This window comes from Leucoraja erinacea, chromosome 17 (assembly GCF_028641065.1).
Source record: "Leucoraja erinacea ecotype New England chromosome 17, Leri_hhj_1, whole genome shotgun sequence".
NCBI classification, from domain to species: domain Eukaryota; kingdom Metazoa; phylum Chordata; class Chondrichthyes; order Rajiformes; family Rajidae; genus Leucoraja; species Leucoraja erinaceus.
The window spans coordinates 18770245-18792963 of NC_073393.1; the positions used below are offsets into that span (position 1 = coordinate 18770245).

Genomic DNA, 22719 nt, shown 5'->3' on the forward strand with positions numbered 1-22719 from the left:
ATTTTAATATTACATCCCAACTTCTATACTCAATGCTCTGATTTATAAAGGCCAGCACACCAAAAGCTTTCTTTACCACCCTATGTACATGAGATTCCACTTTCAGGGAACTGTGCACAGTTATTCCCAGATCCCTCTGTTCACGTGCATTCTTCAATTCCCTACCATTTACCATGTACGTCCTATTTTGATTTGTCCTGCCAAGAAGTAGCACCTCACACTTATCAGCATTAAACTCCATCTGCCATCTTTCAGCCCACTCTTCCAACTGGCATAAATCTCTCTGTAGACTTGCCATCTACTTCGTTATCCACAACCCCACCTATTTTAGTATCATCTGCATACTTACTAATCCAATTTACCACACCATCATCCAGATCATTGATGTACATGACAAACAACATCCGCAATTTTGGCCACAAAGTCATCAGTTCTATCATCGAGAACATTAACATATAACGTGTAAAGTAATGTGAAAAACTGAATCTGAAAGATGTCTTCACAGACATTTTTAAAATCTCACTCAGCCAGGCAGTAGTGCCCAACTGTCTTAAGAGTGCCACCATCGTCCCTGTCCCGAAGAAACCAAACCCAGCCTGCCATAATGACTTTCGACCAGTGGCTCTAACACCCATTGTAATGAAGTGTTTTGAGCGACTGGTTATGCAGCACATCAAAAATAGTCTACCTGCCGACCTAGACCCACTGCAGTTCGCCTACAGAGCCAACCGATCCACAGAGGACGCAGTCTCAACAACACTGAACCTCGTACTGTCACACCTCGATCGGAAAAATACTTATGCCAGGATCCTCTTCATAGACTTCAGCTCTGCTTTTAATACAATCATTCCGCAGCAGCTGGTGGAGAAGTTGGAGCTATTGGGGGTTGATGCTGGCACATGCAACTGGGTCCTGAACTTTCTGTCGCAACGGCAGCAGACAGTCAGGGTGGGCAGTAGGACATCAAAAACCATAGCCGTGAGCACTGGCTCACCCCAAGGCTGTGTCCTAAGCCCCCTGCTGTTTAGTCTGCTGACACACGACTGTACTGCTAGACTTAACAACAACTTCATCAACAAGTTCGCTGATGACACAACAGTGGTGGGTCTCATCAGTGACAATGATGAATCGGCGTACAGGATGGAGGTGGAGCTGCTCACAGGTTGGTGCAAATCCCACAACCTCATTCTTAACGTGGGAAAAACTAAGGAGATGGTGGTTGACTTCAGGAGGGCGGGGAAACAACACCATACACCTCTGCACATCGATGGAGCTGATGTGGAAAAGGTCAGCAGCGTGAAGTTCCTAGGACTACATCTGTCTGATGACCTGACGTCCACGGCCAACACCACAGCACTGGTCAAGAGAGCCCAGCAGCGACTACACCCTCTCCGAAGACTACGAAAAGCAGGTCTCCCCACTACACACCTACGGACTTTTTATAGGGGGACAATCGAGAGCACATTGACCTACGGCATCACTTCCTGGTTCGGGAGCTGCAAGGCGTACGAACGGCACCAACTAGACAGGATTGTGAAGACCGCCAGCAGGATTATTGGTGCTCCACTCCCTTTCCTGCTGGACATATACAGGAAGAGATGTATCAGCAGAGCCATCTCCATCATCAAAGACCCCTACCACCCATCGCATGACATTTTCTCCATCCTGCCATCTGGGAAGAGGTACAGGAGCATTAGCTGCAAAACCAGCAGGATGCTCCTCAGCTTCTTCCCACAGGCTATAAGACTGCTAAATGGACTTTGCCCCCTGCCAAAGTATCGCGCACCAACCACCAACCTGGACACACTGCAGCAGAGCCACTGTTGTGCCGCTGCCGATCGGAACGCCTGTTGAATGTTTAGTAGAGTGTTAAATTTGTTCATGATACATGTATTTTTATTTCTATTTATTTTTAATGCACACTGAATGGACACTGGTTGAGCAACGTTTTTTTGTTTCCTCTGGGTATGTGAATACTCAGGAAATGACAATAAAGATATACAATACAATACAGGTGCACAACCTTTTATCCGAAAGCCTTGGGACCAGACACTTTTCGTAATTCAGAATTTGTCGGTCTTCGGAATGGAAATTTTTTTGCGTAGATTTTAATGGCTGGCTCAGTGGTAGAGTGTTCGGCTCATATCCGCAAGGTCGCGAGTTTGCGCCTTGATCCCGGCAGTTACTCGGTCGCGAGCTTGAGTCTTCAATGTGGTTTTTTTTTGCAGAATAAATGTTTGTATGAAATGCAGTGTAGGAGAGGTGTACTGACTGTGTGGGCAGAACTTTGGAAGTGATTGCCCACCAGTCTAAAAAGCCGCTGTGTCTCCCTGTCCCTGGGATAGCAGGGGGCGATCAAACAGCACAATACCCCCCTCCCCCTCCAACTCCAGAGGAATTCGCTCCCCGATGGGCCGCTACGGCGACAAGTGGCAGTTTGCCCACAGCCCGAGCTGCGCCACCCCAAGAACACCTTGCACACCATCAGCTTCTGCCCCTACGTTTTCCTCTGGAGTTGGAGCGGGGCTGGGCTGGAGTTGCTGCTGGTTGTGGGTCTCTGAGATCTCCGTGCTTGCAGTGGGCCTGGGGGTCGCTGTCCCGTTGGTCCTGACGTCTCCGGCCACCCCCCTGGACTGGAGCTGAGACTAGGAACTGTACCGCCCTTGCCCCCTCCCTCTGCAACTGCAAACAACCCCACTCTCCTGCAAGGGCGGTACAGTTCCCGGAGGATAGCAGGTGGCCGGAGACGTCAGGACCAACAGGAACCCGCTCCCCGATGGGCCCCTACGACGCCCCGAGCTGCGCCCCGTCATCCGCAACCCAGGTTCCCCTGTAGTTGGAGCGGGGCTGGGCTGGGCTGCTGTTGGCTGTGGGTCTCTGGGATCTCCGTGCTTGCGGTGGGCCGGGTGGTCGACGTCCAATTGGTCCTGACGTCTCCGGTGACTGCACTAACCTGCAGCCATCGCCGACTTGAAGACAGTGCAAAGCCCCCGCGCCGGTGCAATGAGCGGGGAGCTGGAGAGGGGAGGGAAGGGGTCACACACATGGCCGGGGAGCAGAGGGGTGTAGGTGGGGTGAAACTGAAGGGAGCGACAATCTGCTGCTGCCTACACTGTGTATCGTGTCTACCGTGGGAACTTTTAACTCAGCGGGCAGACAGCAGCAGATTGTCAATTATTAACCCTCCCGCGCAATATACCCTCACCTCTTTTATGGATGGGGATTTAGTTCCCCTTTCTTCGAGGACCGACCGGAGGTTCCGCTGTCACCTCTGCGGGCCGCCCTCGGTGAACGTCCTGTCTCCCTGTCCCTGGGATAGTAGGGGGCGATCAAACAGCACAATACCCCCCTCCAACTCCAGAGGAATCCGCTCCCCGATGGGCCGCTATGGCGACAAGTGGCAGTTCGCCCACAGCCCGAGCTGCGCCACCCCAAGAACAAGACGTACCCCTTGCACACCATCAGCTTCTGCCCATACGGGGAGCGTGTTCTTCTGGAGTTGGATGTAGGTGGTGGTGAAACTGAAGGGAGCGACAATATGGAACGTTCCAACTCCAGAAGAACACGCTCCCCGTATGGGCAGAAGCTGATGGTGTGCAAGGGGTACGTCTTGTTCTTGGGGTGGCGCAGCTCCTGCTGTGGGCGAACTGCCACTTGTCGCCATAGCGGCCCATCGGGGAGCGGATTCCTCTGGAGTTGGAGGGGGGTATTGTGCTGTTTGATCGCCCCCTACTATCCCAGGGACAGGGAGACAGGACGTTCACCGAGGGCGGCCCGCAGAGGTGACAGCGGAACCTCTGGTCGGTCCTCGAAGAAAGGGGAACTAAATCCCCATCCATAAAAGAGGTGAGGGTATATTGCGCGGGAGGGTTAATAATTGACAATATGCTGCTGTCTGCCCGCTGAGTTAAAAGTTCCCACGGTAGACACGATACACAGTGTAGGCAGCAGCAGATTGTCGCTCCCTTCAGTTTCACCCCACCTACACCCCTCTGCTCCCCGGCCATGTGTGTGACCCCTTCCCTCCCCTCTCCAGCTCCCCGCTCATTGCACCGGCGCGGGGGCTTTGCACTGTCTTCAAGTCGGCGATGGCTGCAGGTCAGTGCAGTCACCGGAGACTGGAGTTGCTGATCTGGGATCTCCGTGCTTGCAGTGGGCCTGGGGGTCGGTGTTCCGTTGGTCCTGACGTCTCCGGTGACTGCACTATGCTGCTAGCATCGCGACGTGAAGACAGTACAAAGTCCCCGCGCCGGTGCAATGAGCGGGGAGCTGGAGAGGGGAGGGAAGGGGTCACACACATGGCCGGGAAGCAGAGGGGTGTAGGTGGGGTGAAACTGAAGGGAGCGACAATCTACTGCTGCCTGCCCGCTGAGTTAGAAAGTTACCACGCAAGACTCACGATACACTGTGTATCGTGAGTCTACCGTGGGAACTTTTTAACGCAGCTGGCAGGTAGCAGCATATTGTCAATTATTAACCCTCCCGCGCAATATACCCTCATCTTCTCTTTTATGAATGGGGATTTAGTTCCCCTTTCTTCGAGGACCGACCGGAGGTTCCGCTGTCACCTCTGCGGGCCGCCCTCGGTGAACGTTTTCAAGGACCTTTCTTCAAGGACCGAAAAAATGTCGCTATTCGGAGGTTTTCGTTATTTGGATCGTCGGATAAAAGGTTGTGCACCTGTACAATACAATACAAAACACAGACCCCTGCGGAACACCACTAGTCACCAGCAGCCAACCAGATAAAGCCTCATGTGTGGCACCTGATCAAAGGTTTCCTGAAAATCCAAATAAACACCATCAACTGACTCTCCTTTATCTATCTTGCTTGTTACTTCCTCAAAGAATTTCAACAGATTTGTCAGACAAGATCACCCCTCAACAAAACCATGTTGACTTTGGCCTATTTTATCATGAATTTCCAAGCACCCCAAGACCTCATCCTTAACAATGGACTTTGAGAAGCAACAATATAAAGCAGAGAGTATAATTCTAAATGGGGTAAAATAATATAGAGAGTGCTTAGTTCATTGATAGTGGCAGAACAGGTTAATGAATTAGTTAAAAACACATATGGGTTCCCAGATTTTCAAAATAAAGACAGAGTACAGGAGCAAAGTCACAATGCATCTTTATAAGATTCTGGTTTAGCCACAACTGGGTTATTGCCAATTCTTAGAAAATATGTGAAGTATTTGGAGGAGTTCCAACAGAGATTTCCCAAAATGATTCAAAGTTTTTTAATCTATGGAAGGAATATAGAAATGGGCCTGTTCATTTTTGTTTGGAACAGAAAGGTGCAGGATAATCTGACAGTGACATTTAAAACATGAAAGATAGGAACAGAGTATATAGAAATAATCTAGCCCCAATGCCAGAGGAATAAAGAACTTTGCAATGTAGAAACAAGGTGATTGATAAAAGAACTAACAGTAATAGATGGGAAATATTTTTTTATGCAGGGAACGGCTAGGGTGTGGAATGCCTGGCTGGGGTTAACAACGGAGGAAGAATCGATTGCAAAACAAGCTGGATAAGTAACTGAAAGGAAAGAATTTGCAAGACTGTTAGAAGAGGGCAGAGGAGTGGATCGAATTGGATTACCCATATTGAGTAATTACAGGCACAATGTGCCAAATGGCCTTCTTCCCAGCTATAATCTTCTATGATTCTGTGGGAAATAGGAGATAGACTGCGTAAACGCTGGAGTAATCAGTAAATGCAGAGGAGGCACAGTTTGGCAACCACGGCGATGAGGCTAAGGCAAACAAAGAAAACAAATTAATGTTTAAAAAGATCTGGAATGAACTCCTATTGCAAAAAGTAAGGAACAAAACACAAATCTGGAAAAAAAAATCAAAAACTGAATTATTCAACAGATCAAGCAGCATCTTTATAGTGAGAAAGTTAATATTTCAGGTCATGACCTGTTGTTAGAAATTTGAAAGTGTTTGTAAGATGATCAAATAGTTTATATTTTATTTAACCAGTCTCATTGGCTAGTTGCAATTGTGCAACTTATGGAATTGTTACTTTCCAGGAATTTCAGAGGTTATAATGATTATTTAAGATTCCAAATGTCAGTGGTGGTTTAATGTTTTTAATGGGGCTCAACATAGGCTCCAATATGCTGCAGAAACGTTGAGGTAGTCAAGACAACAGTAGGGTTAATGACGCACATCATTACTGTGCAAATGGTTAGTAACGGCAGACAAGGGGCAAATGCAAAGTTAAATCTCCACATCCCAATGTTGTCACTTCATGATTAGTTTCATTCAACCAGCACTTCAGTCTGCCTCATAATTGAATGTACTGATCATTGTGAATTTGTTGTGCTATATTTGCATGGTATATGCAAACAAAACTCACAGCAGAATGAGAACACTTGCCTCTTCAGTTTAACAGCTTTTATAACAATGTGATAAATACGAGCACGTTGTAAGTACCATGGGACTGAAAATTAATTGTCAAAAGCAAAGAATCAAATGCTTTGATTGCTTTTGGAGATTTTACAGTCATAGAGTCATATAGCACAGAAACAAGGTATTTGGCCCAACTTGTCTATGCCGACCAAGATGCCCCATTTAAGTTAGGCCCACTTGTCCACGTTTGATCCCTATCCCTCTGAACATTTCCTATCCATGTACTTGATCCAAATTTTGATATTGTCGCTTTTGTACCTGCCTCTAATACTTCCTCTGGCAGCTCGATTCATATACCCACCACTATCTGGGTAAAAATGTTGCCCGTCAGGTGTACTCCATGTACTCCTAGATCCCTCTGCTCTACAACACTCCCTAGTGCCATACCATTCGCAATGAATGTTCTACATAGTTCGACTTTACAAAACGCGATACCTCACGCTTATCTGAATTTAAATCTATTAGCCATTCATCGGCACACTTGCCCAAATCTTTCCCCTTTCACCTTAACATTTATCTTCTAATTTTTGTTTCCACTACCTTGGCAAAAAGACTCTGCGCATTCACACTATCTATTCCCCTCATGGATTTATACACTATAAGATCACTACTGCGCTCCAAAGAATAAAGTCCTATCGTGCTCAGTCACTACGTATAGTTCAGGCCCTTGAGCCTTAGCAATATCCTCCTGAATCTACTCTGGATCGTCTGGTATCTTTTCTATACAAAGATGAGGAATACATACTATATATCTTTCGTCAACAAAACTGAGCACAATACTCCCAGTGCGGCCTCATTAACATTTTGTACACTGGTAATGTAACGTCCCAATTTCTATACTCAGATACCCGACTGATGAATGTCAGTATGCCAAAAGCCTACTTCACCACCTTTCCGACTTTTGATGATAATTTACGAGAACTTGGCACTTGTACTAAAACCCTCTGCTGTACAACACTCTCTAGAGCCCTTCCATTCACAGTAAATGTCCTGCACAATTCAACTTTGCAAAATTTAATACCTCACACGTACCTGAATTAAAATCCATTAGTCAATCGTCGGCCCACTTGCCCGACTGGTTAAGATCCGGATGTAATTCTTGATAATCGTTTTCAGTGTCTACGATACCAACTAGTGTCATCTGTATTTTTAATATTTTGTTTTAAGAATTATTTCATCTTTACTGGTTTTCTCTTCTGAATCATTCTTTTCCTGTCTTTATTTTTCTTTCTGTAAATTAATTAGCATTAAATTAATGAAATCTAATTTGTATTTATATGTACAGCAAACCCTGGTTTTAACATGAAAAAGTTAATCGCTATTAGCTAGGGTAGGAAATACACTGCTGACTCGTGTAGCTGAAAACTGAAATACTGCTGGTGCCTCATATGGGGGTAACTGATAACTGAAATACTACTGACTCATGTAAATGTGACCGAAACTTGCACTCCTTGGAAAAATCACAAAACAGAATATGTCTGGGATAAGCAAACTACAGGACGACAGTTGACCGAACTGATGTACATAGATCACTGTTGCACAGAAGATAAGATCACAGTCACTGGAACATACGTCAGCAATTGTTTCTTGGAAGTGCTCCTCAGCAGTAGTCTTTGGAAAAATGACTTAAGCCCCTGTCCCACTTTCATGACCTAATTGGCGACCTCTGCCGAGTTTGCCCTTGATTCATACTCACAGCATGGTCGCCACGAGGTCGTAGGACGTCTTCTTCATGCTCGTGAGTGGTCTTCGCGTACTCGTGGCATCAAGTAGGTCTCGACGTTCTTTCTAGCCTGATAAAAAATGTCCACCAGTAAAAAAAAGGTCAGCATGGAAAAAATCAATACTTTTTACTCGTAGGTAGGTCGTAGTAAGTCATGATGCTAGCCGCAGGTAGTCGTAGGTGGTCGGAGGCAGTCGAAGGTAATAGCTCCGGGGTGAAAAAAAGGTCCGTAGAAAAAAAAGGTTATTTAACCAGCAGAACATCACCTCTGTCACTCCAAGGGATGTTCACTCATTGCTGGAGAGTTTTTTGGAGAGGAGATGTGTTTTAGAGATGGCACCAAAAGGCACCAGCGCAGGGGGAGGGCACAACCCTAAAAGAAAACGGCCATGCAGGTGTTGCCCACCCAGGAGGAGGAGTGGCAGGAGGTGATGACACAGGAGATGATAATGCAGGAGGAGTTAGCCCTGCATGAGAGACCCCTGGAGGAGGAGACCAGTGTGGTAGTATATGTCCCCACCACTATCCCATCTTTCACTGCCTCATTTGAAGGCAGCAAAGCAGCCCTTTCTCCTGTGTCTGACACAGCATCAGAGGCAGAAGCCCCATTGGTGGTGAGGAATGGCTGGAGGAAGGGGGACCTTGAGGAATGGTTCCAGCAGAATGCCATCCTGTACGATAAGGAAAATGAGGGGTACAGGGACAGACTGGCATGCTTGCCATCCACTGCCCCACATGTGTGCTTAAAGTTCCATCTTTTGTCAAAGCCCAGCGCCACTCTCTTCCAGTCATCTGGTGTACTGGGACAGTCCATCACATCATCTCTATTCACCCATTGAGACCTCTTCTTGTACTTTATCTTCACCTTTACTCTTCCTCTTCTGCCTTTCTTAAAAGGCTGCTGAAGCAAAAGGGCTACTGCAAACAGCAGTAAAATGTCGAAGCCAGGAGTCGAAGGAGGTCGAAGGAGGTCTTCTTCATAGTCATGGGAGGTCTTCAACATAGTCGTAGGAGGTCGTAGACATAGTAGTGGAAGGTCATAGGAGATCGTAGGTTTACGCAACCTTGATTTTTTTTTTAGGTCATGGGTATAAGGAGATTAGAGCAAGAGTCAGAGCACACAGCCTGGGGTTAGGGTTGTAGGATGGTAATCAGAGAAAATGTGGTTGCCAATTCACACTGATTGAGTTCCTCCAATGAGGAAGTCAAAGATCCAATTGCATAGGGACAAGCAGAGACCCAGTTCCTGGAGTTTGATGATACATTTTGAGGTGATGATTGTGTCGAATGCTGAACTGTAGCCAATGAACAAAAGTATGGTGAATGTATTCTTAAAGTCCAATTGGTCCAGTACAGAGTGGAAAGCCAGTGAGATCGCATCCACTGTAGATCTGTTATGGCAGTAGATAGGTAGAGGGTCCAGGTTCTTATAATGCATATCAGGGGTTGATATGCATTATAACCAACCTCTCAAAGCATTTGATCACATCAGTGAATAAGGAACCTAGTCATGCCATTTGGAAACAAGAGCACATGTACATGTGCGAGGGTCTCGACCCGAATCGTCACCTATTCCTTTTCTCCAGAGATGCTGCGTGTCCCGCTGAGTTACTGCAGCTTTTTGTGTCTATCTTCGGTTTAAACCAGCATCTGCAATTCTTTCCAGCACATGTACGAATATTGGACTTTGGAATTTAACATTATGAGATCTTATTTGAATGTACGGCTGTCCATAATTCGGTTGAGCATAACAAGGGAACGGCATGTAATTCTTTAAAATATGGGTATTACGAAGTATTACTCGGGGATCAATCGTTTTCATTAATTTGCATATTGGTTGCTAAAGAGGTAACCTTTATTAAACTAAAAACATCTCAGGTCAACCTCTGTCCTCTCTGGTAAACAATTTAACTCTCAATGTGTACACATTTCAATCAACCAATGTCCCATCTGGTGAAATGTAAGCACGCACTCACACACATTTTCACCTCTCTCTCCAAGTAGCAATGACGTGTCTTGACGAAATTGGAATCCAGCTCAATCACAAAACGCTCTGGAAGACAGAGCTGGCTCACATTTGAACAGGAAACTAGCATTCAATCACAGGGGACCAATTACAACAGCACAGTTTTCTAATAGCATCTAGTATGTCAGTTGTCTCAATTAAATTGGTTCTATTTGTGAGGTTCCAAGATGGTGTGAGAAAATAATATGACTTTTTTGTATGCTAATGATGTATAATGGTCGTTAGAATAAAAAAGAGATTCTCATTAAAGAAAGCAGAGCAAAGGTCAGCATTATTGATTCAGGTTCTTATGATGATATGGGGAAGAGAGACACTTTTACATATTTAAAAGGTAAAGGGCACCATGAGCTTAAATTAGCATGAAAATTATCTTTCAAACAGAGTGGAGGTCATTGGGTGGAAGTGGAAAATTCCCACTTGTTCCACGTTTTCAACTGTGAAGTCATCTGTGTTTAACTTTCTAAGTAGTTGTACAATTACCTACAACTATACTATCAGCCATTATTGATTTAAAAAAAAAAGTCTATTAAAGGTTTTTTTTCCCTTCTCTGCAACTTTTCCCGTCTTGGCTCTGGATCGTTCCATTGGCACTGAGTGAACGGCTTCCATCTGTAGGCCTTGCAATGAACAGATGTTTAACAGAGCAAAGATTGCTTTTGGAATTCTAATAGGAAAGGAGAGAGAATGATTTGTTTGACGATAGCATTGCATTGGAAATGTCTGAATTGCATCGGATGACCCTAGAATTGCAGAACCTGATCAGAAATAAAGTGAGGATAGGGAGAATTCCATGATTCTGGGAGGCAGGGAAAGATTTGGGTGTGGGGGAGAAGTTGGGGGTGGAGCACAGTAGTGCTGGAAACATATGGTTAAAGGCTCTGGCAACTTTTTCCGAGGGAATTTCATGATTAAGGGAAAAAGGTAACATGTTCAAAGTAGTCATATGGAAGATGACATTGTCTGCTCAGAAATAACAGGCAAGAACGGAACTCGCTATCAAAACATGGAGGGGACGAGGGACACAATTTTTTGGCGGCCACGCGCGCATGCGCACACTTACATACACGCGCGAGGCTTTGAAGGCTCAATCCAGCGCTAAAAACGTAGAGTTTAAAATCGGGATCACAAAAACTTGGGGGGGATGTCCCCCACCTCTCAAAACATGGGGGGGGCGTGTCCCCTCTGGCCCCCCCTGGGTTTTCCACCCCTGATAACAGGGGTGTACTAATTGATAAGTGGAATGGAATCGTTGAATAGAACCCTTAGTATGGGTGGTGTGTCAAAGTAGCAGTGGGCTTATGATAAATATCAGATGTAACATTAGAAATGGAGATGAAGACACGGAGGATGCGATGGTTAGGAAAAGGTGGAAAGTTGTAGCAAATATGATAATTTTTTCATTTCAGCCAGGAAGTGTGAGGTGTTGCAATTTGGAAAGTCAAGTGTAGGAGAAAGTACACAGTTAATGGCAAGACCCTTAACAGCATTGATGTACAGAGAGATATTGGGGTGCAACTCCATAGTTCCCTGAAAGTGGCAACACAGGCAGGTAGAGTGGTAATCAAGGCGTTTAGGACACTGGCTTTCATCAGTCGGAGAATTGAATGTAAGTGTCAGGAAGTCATGTTGCAAGTTTATAAGACTTTGGTTAGGCTATATTTGGAATATTGCATGCAGTTCCGGTCGCTCCATTACAGGAAGGATGTGGAGGCTTTGGAAAGGGTGTAGAGGACGTTTACCAGACTGTTGCCTGGATTAGGGAGCATTAACTTCAGGGACAGTTTGGACAGGCTAGGATTTTTTTCTCTGGAACGCTGGAGGTTGGGGAGACCTGGCAGACGTATTCACAATTATGAGAAGCATAGATAGGGTAAACAGTCAGAACATTTGTACCAGGAAATTTCAATAACTAGAGGACATAGTTTTAAGGTGAGAGGGGCAAAGTTAAAAGGTAATGTGCAGGGCGATTGTTTTACACAGAGGGTGGCGAATGCCTAGAACAGGTGGTGGTGCTTGGTAGATACGATAGTCACATTTAAGATACTTTTGGATTGGCGTATGAATATGCGGGAAATGGTGGGATATGCATTTTGTGTAGGTAGATAAGAGGTGGTCTTGGCATCATGTTTGGCACAGACATCGTGGGTTGAAGGGCCTGTTTTTGTGCTGTACTGTTTTATGTTCTAAGTACTAGTCAATATTGGGGAAGTTAAAGTCATATGCTACGACAATCCTGTTGCTTTTGCTTCTTTCTGTCATCCTTCTATATATCTGTTTATCTGCTGCTAGCGATTTGAAGGCCTATAGTATAATCATATTAAAATGTTTGTAAATTTCTTATTTTTTACCTATATTTCCACAGTATGCGAACCCTCCAATATGTTCTCTCCGAGTGCACGATGATGCAACATAATTTCCTCAAACTCAACAGCGATAAGACAGAATTCCTCCTCATAGGCTCCAAATCCACACTCAACAAAATCAATAACCCCACTCTCACCATCGACGGCACCACTGTCTCCCCATCTCCCCAGGCCCGCAACCTTGGCGTGATCTTTGATTCCACCCTCTCCCTTGAGCCTCACATCCGCCATGTCATTAAAACCTCCTTCTTTCATCTCCGCAACATCGCCAAACTCAGACCCTCTCTCACACCTCCCGCTGCTGAAAGACTCATCCATGCCGTCATCTCCTCCCGACTGGACTACTGCAACTCACTTCTCCTTGGCATCAGCTCCACCTACATCAACCGACTCCAACTGGCCCAGAACGCAGCCGCCCGACTCATCACCCACACCAAATCCTGGCATCACATCACTCCAGTCCTCAAACAACTTCACTGGCTTCCCATCTCCCACCGGATCACTTACAAAATCCTGGTCCTCACCTACAAAGCCCTCCACCATCTGGCCCCCCCATATCTCACTGACCTCCTCTCCCCCTACCAACCCTCACGGTCCCTCAGATCTACATCAGCCGGTCTCCTCTCCATCCACAAGTCCAACCTTCGCAGTTTTGGGGACAGAGCCTTCTCCAGGGCAGCTCCCAGGCTCTGGAACTCCCTCCCCCAATTGATCCGCAATTCCGTGTCCCTCACCATCTTCCAGTCCCGCCTCAAGACGCATCTCTTCACCTCTGCCTATCCTTAGCCCTATGTGCCGTCCCTTTTCATCTGTGCATTAATTGCCTCATACTGTGTTTTGTATTGAATTCTGTATTTACTTTGTGTACTAGTCATGTCTCTACTATTTATTTCATTCCCCTTACATGTTTTTCCTCAACCTGCTAAATTTTTGTAAGGTGTCCTTGAGACTCTTGAAAGGCACCCATAAATAAAATGTATTATTATTATTATTATTATTATTATTATTATTATTATTATTATTCTCATGATTATTAAAGCAACACCTCTTTTACATCCCTCTCTATCATGTCTAGATTATTGAAACCCTGGAATATTAAGCTTCCAGTCCCGTCCCTCTCACATGCCCTCTATAATGGCAACAACATCATTGTTCTAAGCACAAGCCATCTTTGTTGGTGTTTAGTTGGGGCATTTTTGCTCCTGCTTTCTCTTCTTTCTTATTAAATATATACAAACTTATTATTGTGCTGCCACACAGCCAGCCGGTGCAAGTATCCATTCTTCACTGTGAACCCGAGTCAAGTGTTAACAAAGTGATCATTGGAAGCATTGAGGTCGTTCCAGCTCCTGACATCATCTGTTCCACACGGAGCCCTCTCTACCAGAGGCTGCTGCTAAGCAATTCAGAAATAGGCTGACCAGCTCTGCACCTGATTCCAACTCACAACTGTTTTTGGAGATAGGAGGTCCAGATAGAATGTCTTTGTTAAACAGTTAGTTAAACAGACCATCTGCAGTCTGGAATTCCAATTTTCAGTTAATGTGGGAGCTGTCAGCCAGAACTGTCAGGTGCTGACACGTTTCTGCATGCTAATATGTACAGATTTGGGAAGAATTTGTTTGTTTCTCGAATAAACGACAAAGAATATGATTTCTCAACTATGGAGAAAAAGTATGTTAAATTTATATTTTTAAATCGACACGGGTTGTGTCACATCATGTGGGACGTGGAAGTTTTGAAATCTCGGACGTGTAGCTTTACTGTGGTATCATTAATCAGATGAGCATTCAGAATATGCATAAAGACTCTCTGGAACAATGATTCATCGTTGATCCCATCTGTGAGAAAATGCATCAGACATTCTCTAATCTATTATGTTACCTCAATTAAAATGATGCTTTGAAAAAACGGCAATTGTCAGCACAGCACAGGAAATGCAGCATTTTTGATAGTTAATTTAAAGCATAAATCGTTACTCTACCTCTTAAACGTCATTGCAGTCATCCAATGTTGAACTAACAAATGATTGAAAGTTTCTGGCCTAAAGTCCCATTTGCACTCTGAACATAATTTGTCTTCACTACACCAGGGGAACAATAACCCTTCGCTTTATCAATAGTTTGTATTGGTATTGTTATCATCGTGGTACATCTGTGCCTTTTTAGTGCTGACCTGCTGTGACTAATGAATGCCCCCAAGGAATGAAAGTCAGATTTAGCTTCAGCTATGACTTTATTTGTTGCGTGATGACTCGACAGATTACAAGAGGTGATGTTCAATGATTTGTGCCTGGAGACAGTAACTTGCTTGGAGCTGCCTTTCTGTGACAGAACAGTATTTGACGCACATAAACCTAAAATAAGATAGAACCTCGTTAGACCACGAAACCACCAAAGAGCCCTAATCTTTCCATTATCATAACACAAGGACCAAATGCATTTGAGACCCATGCTGTGAGAGGAGTGGAATAGGTTGCATTTGTTTTAGGAAAGCCTTTGATTTTATGAGATTCTGCAAACCTTAAAGAAAATGTAATTGCATGGCTTTCATCATCTTTCACGTGACTTGTCATTTGATGACAAGTTGTCCATCATGAAGAAGTGAAACCCTTGTGAATTGTTCACTGATTCAAGAATTTTATCCAATATGTGGCCCAACACATCAGAAGGCACAAATTGGAAATAAACTAGATATATCCACCTGTTGTTCGTTAATATTTGTTCATATCAATTATTATTGGGGATTCTGTGCAATACCACATTTACCTCAGACCTACCGCATCGAAGAACCACACTTTGGGGTAGGAAAGATTATCATATCTTAGTGTCCCAGATGCCTCCAATGCTGTGGTGGCACAGTGGTGCAGCTGGTAGAGCTCCTGCCTCACAGCGCCACAGACCTGGGTTCAATCTTGACCTTGGGTAGACAATAGACAATAGGTGCAGCTGCCAGCTGCCATTCAATGTGATCATGGCTGATCATCCACAATCAGTACCCCCTTCCTGGCTTCTCCCCATATCCCCTGACTTCACTATCTTTAAGAGGTCTATATAACTCTCTCTTGAAAGCATCCAGAGAACCGACCTCCACCAACTTCTGAGGCAGAGAATTCGACAGACTCACAACTCTGTGGGTGAAAAAGATTTTCCTCATCTCTGTTCTAAATGGCTTGCCCTTTATTCTTAAACTGTGGCCCCTGGTTCTGGACTTCCCCAACATCGGAAACATGTTTCATGCCTCTAGCGTGTCCAAACCCTGAATAATCTTATATTTCAATAAAATTCCCTCTCATCCTTCTAAATTCCAGAGTACACATCTGTGTGTGTGGAATATGCACATTCTCCCTGTAACTGGGTGGGTTTCCTCTTGGTGCTCCAATTTCCACATCCGAAAGACATGAGAGTTTGTAGGTGTGCCATAATTGGCATCTGTAAATTGTCCCCAGAGTGTAGGAAGTGAAATAGCGTGAACAGGTGATCAATGGTCAGCATGGACTTGGAAGCTATAGGATCTGTTTCCATGCTGTATCCCTAAATTATACAATCCCCAGTGGTGGCATAGTGGTATTCGTATGGGAAGGAGTAGATTTTGGAAGTAGAAAGTAGCTTTCTAGTGAAATACCTACCATCAGAATAAACAGTCTTCAACTATTGGATTGAAGGGTCTTTCAGAAATGCTTTTGGAGACCAGTAATGGAAATGATGATCAGATTCAATTTAAACCATTCCAAAAGGCCTCATAATAATTTACCCTTCCACTTTCCTCTAACTCACTCAGCGGGGTTTTACAGGTAACCCATCAGAACCTACAGAATATTTTTAGTTAAAAGGAGATATTTTGTACACATTGATTCCAAATCTGTGAAATATACTTTCAAGGCCGATTGAACGAAGACATCGAAGAATAAGTTAAGGATGTGGTGAAAGGGAAGGAGGATGAAAAAATAGAGTGGAGAGTAAATGCAAAATAATAATAATAAGTTGGTGGGCCATAAAGGCTGCATATGATAGCATTGGTAAAATTCAATGTAATTAGGTTACATTTATAATTTCATTATCTATTATCCTTTTTGCTGATTTTCTGGATGAAATTCCAACTTCCAACTCTCTCATTGGTATCAATTATAATCTTATTGAATTGTGGAACATTTATGAGGAATTATATGGCAAACTCCTGCTCCTATCTCTTATTTTCTAAGCCACATAATTTCCTTATCAGGTGTACTCTCAGCTATTCTATCAGAAAACTATCCAAAACCATTGATTACATTCCATCCCCATGTTAAGTATGAATATTGAGTGTGGCCATTACTTTGATAGAGGTCTATCTATATTAATGCAGATGTAGACATAAATTTGAAATTTTGTCCAGTACCTAGCAGTCTCTGTTATTAAAGGTGTTCATTTCTGTTTGATTTAGTTTAGTTTAGTTCAGAGCCACGGCATGGAAACAGGCACTTCGGCCACAGAGTCCGTGACGACCAATGATCACCCATACACTAGTTCTATCCTACAAACTAGGGACAATTCTCAGAAGCCAATTAACCTACAAGCCTGCAAGTCTTTCGAAATGTGGGCAAAATACCATGCGGTCACAGGGAGACCATACACACACTGTAAAGCCAGCACCCCGTAGTCAGGATCGAACACGGGTCTCTGGCACTGTAAGGCATCAACTCTACCTCTGTGACACTGTGCCACTCCACAGGTGATTTGTGGGAAACAATATTCATTTTTATCCACTCACCCTCACAGCTGTTTCATTACAAGTTCGCTGCAGTTACAAGGAAGGTTGCTGAAAAGGAGAGAAATATGGGGAGGAATATAATGAAACGTGTATCATTGGAAAATGTATTGCATTTGGTTCTGTTGGCTTGATAAGTAAAGTGACACTTATTTCTATAACAAACTCACTGTAGTCTGGAGTTTCGTACAGAGACTTCTTCATTTAAATCTCCATTGTGTCTTTCTCATCCTTTGCTCCTCCCAGATGCTTCAGCCCCAGTTCAAGCCACAAGGCTTAAAGGATGTTTTGACCAAACTCTTCCTCATTGTGCCTGGAGAGAACCCTTATGGCTCATGGAACCAGTCTCGTTGTCGGCGTTGCGCAGTGGTGGGTAATTCTGGAAACTTACATAAATCTCATTATGGAGAGGACATCAACACGCATGATTTTATCATGAGGTAAACAACAAAACTACTAAACTACAAAGAGTGTGTGTTGTATATGTGTGTGCTGCATTAGCATACATGAATGTTATGTTTTGTTGCTTGCTCATCAGCATGTATGTGTGCGACCACATGTGTGCATTTGTTACACCCAAACATCTGCGTGCATTGTACATGTGAGTGTGAGAGAGTGCGTACATATATGTATTTCTTATCTGAGTAGGAAACATTGAGCAGAGCAGCTTGTGTCTTTGAAGAAAATAAGAGGTTATCTTATTTAAACATATGATTCAGAGGTACTTCACAGGATAAATATTATAAGATTATTTCTTTTATGAGGATTCCTTTGTCAGGATATAGGATCACCCACTTACAACAGAGATGAGGAGAACCATCTTCCCTCAGAAGAGTGTGAATCATTGGAATTCAATACCTTAAATATATTGGAGATATTTAGGCAATGGAGAGTGAGGAATTATGGGAAATTGATAGGTAAAATGCAGTTGAGGTCATAGGTCAACCATGTTCTTAATGAATAAACGGTCAAAAGAGGCTTCATCGTCTACTCCTACTATTATGTGTTTATATAAATGTACATTGATTTAAATTCCTTAAATTATAATTTGAATGAAATATGAAATATCGTATTAATTGCTTCATACTAAAAACATGATCAGCAAGATGCTGGAATACCAGGTAGGTTCATCAGCCTCAGGGAGAGAGATTATTCTTCAGCTGCACATCTTACATTTCAGCCCCCAAATAGTGTTTATTTTATTTCTCTTTTATTTCAGATTCTCAGTATCAAAGATACAATATGACAGATATAAAAAATGATCATTGTGTTCGCTTTCTATCACCCTGACAGCAACACGATACAAGAACAGTGGAATCTTTAATGAATCTCAGTGATAGCTCTTTGTTAGTTGGGCAGCAACAAGTTAGCCACATGCTCGCGAACAGGCTTCATTCACCACATTTCATGTCGCAAATTACACATGCCCCCCCCCCCCATTCTCAAAGGTTAATTCCTGAAAGGAACCTAATCCTTTTTTGTTTGAGTAGATACAATTTTCTGCTAACATCACTCCAGAGAAAATTGGTCCCCTGCAACCACAGAAGATGCAACACCTGTCGCTGTACCTCCTCCTTTGACTTTGTCCAGTCCTTTCAGGTTTGGCAGAGGTTCACTTGCACCTCCCCCAACCTCAAAAAATAACCCCTGTCCCAGGCATACACTGGCCCTATCTCGGAACTCTATCTCGGTTACATTGATGACTGCATTGGTGCTACCTCCTGCACCCATGCATAACTCATGGACTTCATCAACTTCACCACCAATTTTCATCCCGCACTCAAATTTAATTGGACCATCTCCGAACCTACCTCCCCTTTCTTGATCTGACAGTCCTCTATCACAGGAACCAGTCATTGAAGGTAGGCACTATTGACTGACGTCTATTACAGTTGTACAGGGTCTTGGTGAGACCACCTGGACGACAGTTTGGTCCCAAATCAGGAAGGACATATCTCGAGACTACATTCTTGTCAGGACTGTCCTACCCTAGAATTTAGAAGATCCTGCACAGGCTAGACTCTATCCCCAAGGGGTCTCAGCCCTTTAAAACTTCCTTTTTTCACACAGAGAGTGGTGAATCTCTACGCCACAGCATCTGCATCCTAAGGGGATGGGGGTAGGTGTACTGAGTCCATACTATTGAATGGCGGTGCTCGAGATGTCCCTGCACCTAATTTCATTTTCTTTAGGGGAAATAGACTATTGACTGACGTCTATTACAAACCTACCGACTCCCACAACTATCTTGACTACACTTCTTCCCACCCTGCTTCCTGCAAAGACTCTATCCCCATCTCCCAATTCCCTCTCCCATCATAGATGATGCCCTCACTTGTGATTCCTCGGCATCCCACAGCTCCGCCCTTGCTCCCCTCCCCCTAGTAGCAACAGAGACATGTAGCAACATGGACTTCCACCCCATCAGCCGTCGCATACAACACATAATCCTCCGAAATTTCCGCCACCTCCAACAGGAACCCACCACTAGCCACATTTTTCCCATCTCCACCCCTTTCCGCCTTCCGCAGAGACTGTTCCCTCCGCAACTCCCTGGTTAACCTGGTTAACTCATCCCTTCCCACCAAAACCACCCCCTCCCCAGGTACCTTCCCCTGCAACCGCAGAAGATGCAATACCTGTTGCTATATCTCCTCCCTCGACTCTGTCCAGGGACCCCAACAATCCTTTCAGGTTAGGCAGAAATTTCATTTGCACCTCCTCCAACCTCATCTATTCTATCCGTAGTTCACGATGTGGACTCTTATACATCGGCGAGACCAAACGCAGACTGGGTGATCGTTTCGTGGAAAACCTTTGCTCATCTCGCCTGAACCAACCTGATCTCCCGGTTACTGGACACTTTAATTCTCGTTCCCATTCCTACACAGACCTTTCTGTCCTCGGTCTCCTCCATTGTCAGAGTGAGGCTAAATGCAAATTGGAGGAACAGCATCACATATTTTGCTTGGGCAGCTTACAGCCCAGTGGTATGAATTTTGTTTTTTCACACTTCAGGTAGCCCTGGCATCCCCTCTCTCTCTAACCCTCCCCCACCCAAGTCGCACCAGCTTCTCATTTTCACCCTACAAACAGTTTACAATGCCCTGTTTCCTTTATCATCGTTACTTTTTTGCATATCTTTTATTCATTGTTCTTTATCTCTCCACATCACCGTCTATATCTCTCGTTTCTCCTATCCTTAACCAGTCTGAAGAAGGATCTCGACCCAAAATGTCACCCATTCCTTCTCTCCAGCTTTTTGTGTCTTCCTTCGGTTTAAACAAGCATCTGCAGTTCCTTCTTACACATCTCACAAGGGAACCCATTCCCAAGACTGCTCGCATACTCACTGGAATTTTTTGCTAGATTTCACTGGACCGGTGGATTTCAGAACAGAGACGTTACCAGGGAGCGTGATATTGTGTGGATGAATTTAGTGTCAAATCAGAAATATGTTCAAGAAACAAAGGAATATAAAACCAGGAAAGAACAAGACACCAAGACACCTGGCCCTGAAACACACATACCTTTCTAAATTTTGTAATGGGAAGAGGTTATAGGGTAGATAGAAAAAAAGGTTGAAGGATTGGAAAGATTGAAAGCCTTCTTGAAAAAATGCAGTGAGTCAAGAGTGTTTAATTGTCATATGACCTGGAACAGAACAACGGAATACTTACTTGCAGCAGCACAACACTTTTGTAAACATAGTACTCAATAGATAACATAATAAGCAAAAAAAAAGTTAACTAAATAAAAAAACAAGTGCAAAACAAAACAAAAATCCAAAGTCTCCAGTGCAATTAAGACAGTTCGTAGTTTGAAGTTTCTTTGGACCAGAGACTTCTAGGAATCTCGGGGCCATGACAACTAAAAATGGAGTAGGCATATTTAGGATGACACTGCGAAATTCACACCATGCATGGGAACTCACCAAAATCCAGCATAAATAGTGGAAGGAGCATACCATCTTACAAAGTACAGGCAGACTATGCCATCAGGCACCTTCTGCCTATCTGTAGAGTATTTTAAATTCTCACACTGGCCTTATCAGCACCTCAGAATCTTCAGAACAAAAGTAGGTGCCAACTATCCTTGATTATTCACATTCCAATATATTTTTAGTAAACGTCAGGGGGGTGTTGTCTGCAGACTTGCACTGAATTGTTTCCGTAAATGTTTTCTGCTTCTACTATTCTAAGGTGAAACATAGAAAGTAAAGCAGATGGTTGTGCTCCCATCTGAGCTTCTGAAACTTTTCATGAGTGCAGGCCGTTTTGAGATTTGCCAGCTTCCCAAGTATCCTGACCAAGAAGTATAAATGAAAAGAGCAGGGCAGGATGGAGGCAGTATAACAGCCTCCATCCTGCCTCACTATCCATCAACGTGGGTGCCAGCCAGGAGGACAAGCAGGCCATAAGGCAGAGGTACACAGGGAGGCAAACAAGGCACCGGGTTAGGCAGACGCGCACCAGCCAGATGTGGCCCTGGTCGATACCGAGCCTCCAGGGGCAGTGCAGCTCAATGGTTGTAGGGACAGATGTATTGGTCACCAACAAACACAAAATTCCAAGAATCCATAAAAAATATCTGGACCTCCCACTTCACCAAGTGAACTGCCTGCTGCCTAATCCCAGAGGCCAACCTGAAAGGGGATGTGTCTTTCCCAATTCTGCTAAAAGGTCTTCAACCTGAAATGTTCATGTTTCCTTTCTTTGCCTGACCTACATAGAACATAGAACAGTACAACACAGAAGCAGTCCCTTCATCCCACAATATCTGTGCTGAACATGATGCTAAATTAATCTCCTCCACCTGCATGCGATCCATATCCCTCCATTCCCTGCATGTCCACGTGCCTCTGATAGCCTCTTAATCTCAACTATTGTATCTGCTGCCATCACCTCCCCTGACAACATGTTCCAGGCACCCACCACTCTCTGTGTTACAAACTTGCCTCACACATCTTCTTTAAACTGCCCCACCCCTGAAAGCTAAGACCTCTATTCTTTGTTATTTCCACACTGGGGAAAATGTTCTGACTCTCTACCTCTTCATATCTTCGATAATTTTATATATTTCTACCAGGTCTTCTCTCAGCCCTCACTCCAGAGAAAACATTCAATTTTTGTCTAACAACCAATACTGAATCTTTCCAGCATTTTCAGTGTTTACTTTGGATTTCTAGCATTTACAGTTCTTTTTGATTTCTCCTTCATCTGAGCCCTTTTCAGGAGCAATTTACTGTGAGATTTGATTTCCAACCACAGTCTAGACTATAAATTAATGCCAACGTTTCTTTTTTGAGGGAAAGAGGATATTGTGGTGTAGCATAAAGGCCAAATTGGCAATAAGTAAAATGCTTCTTTAAATTCCTTAGAAACTTCATTGCCTTTGTATTTGTGTTTATTGTATGTTTTGTTATTATTGATTCTGT

At 44.0% G+C, this 22719-nt stretch overlaps 1 protein-coding gene across 4 annotated transcripts in view; it reads left to right on the forward strand.

Moving 5' to 3' along the window:
- st3gal2 (ST3 beta-galactoside alpha-2,3-sialyltransferase 2) overlaps positions 1-22719 on the forward strand; it is a 129897-nt gene that overhangs the window by 84451 nt on the left and 22727 nt on the right. For all 4 annotated transcript variants that reach the window (XM_055648717.1, XM_055648716.1, XM_055648719.1 and 1 more), the window contains one exon: positions 17529-17722. In XM_055648717.1, coding sequence (XP_055504692.1) covers positions 17529-17722 — 194 coding nt within the window. The remainder of the gene's footprint in view (positions 1-17528; positions 17723-22719) is intronic.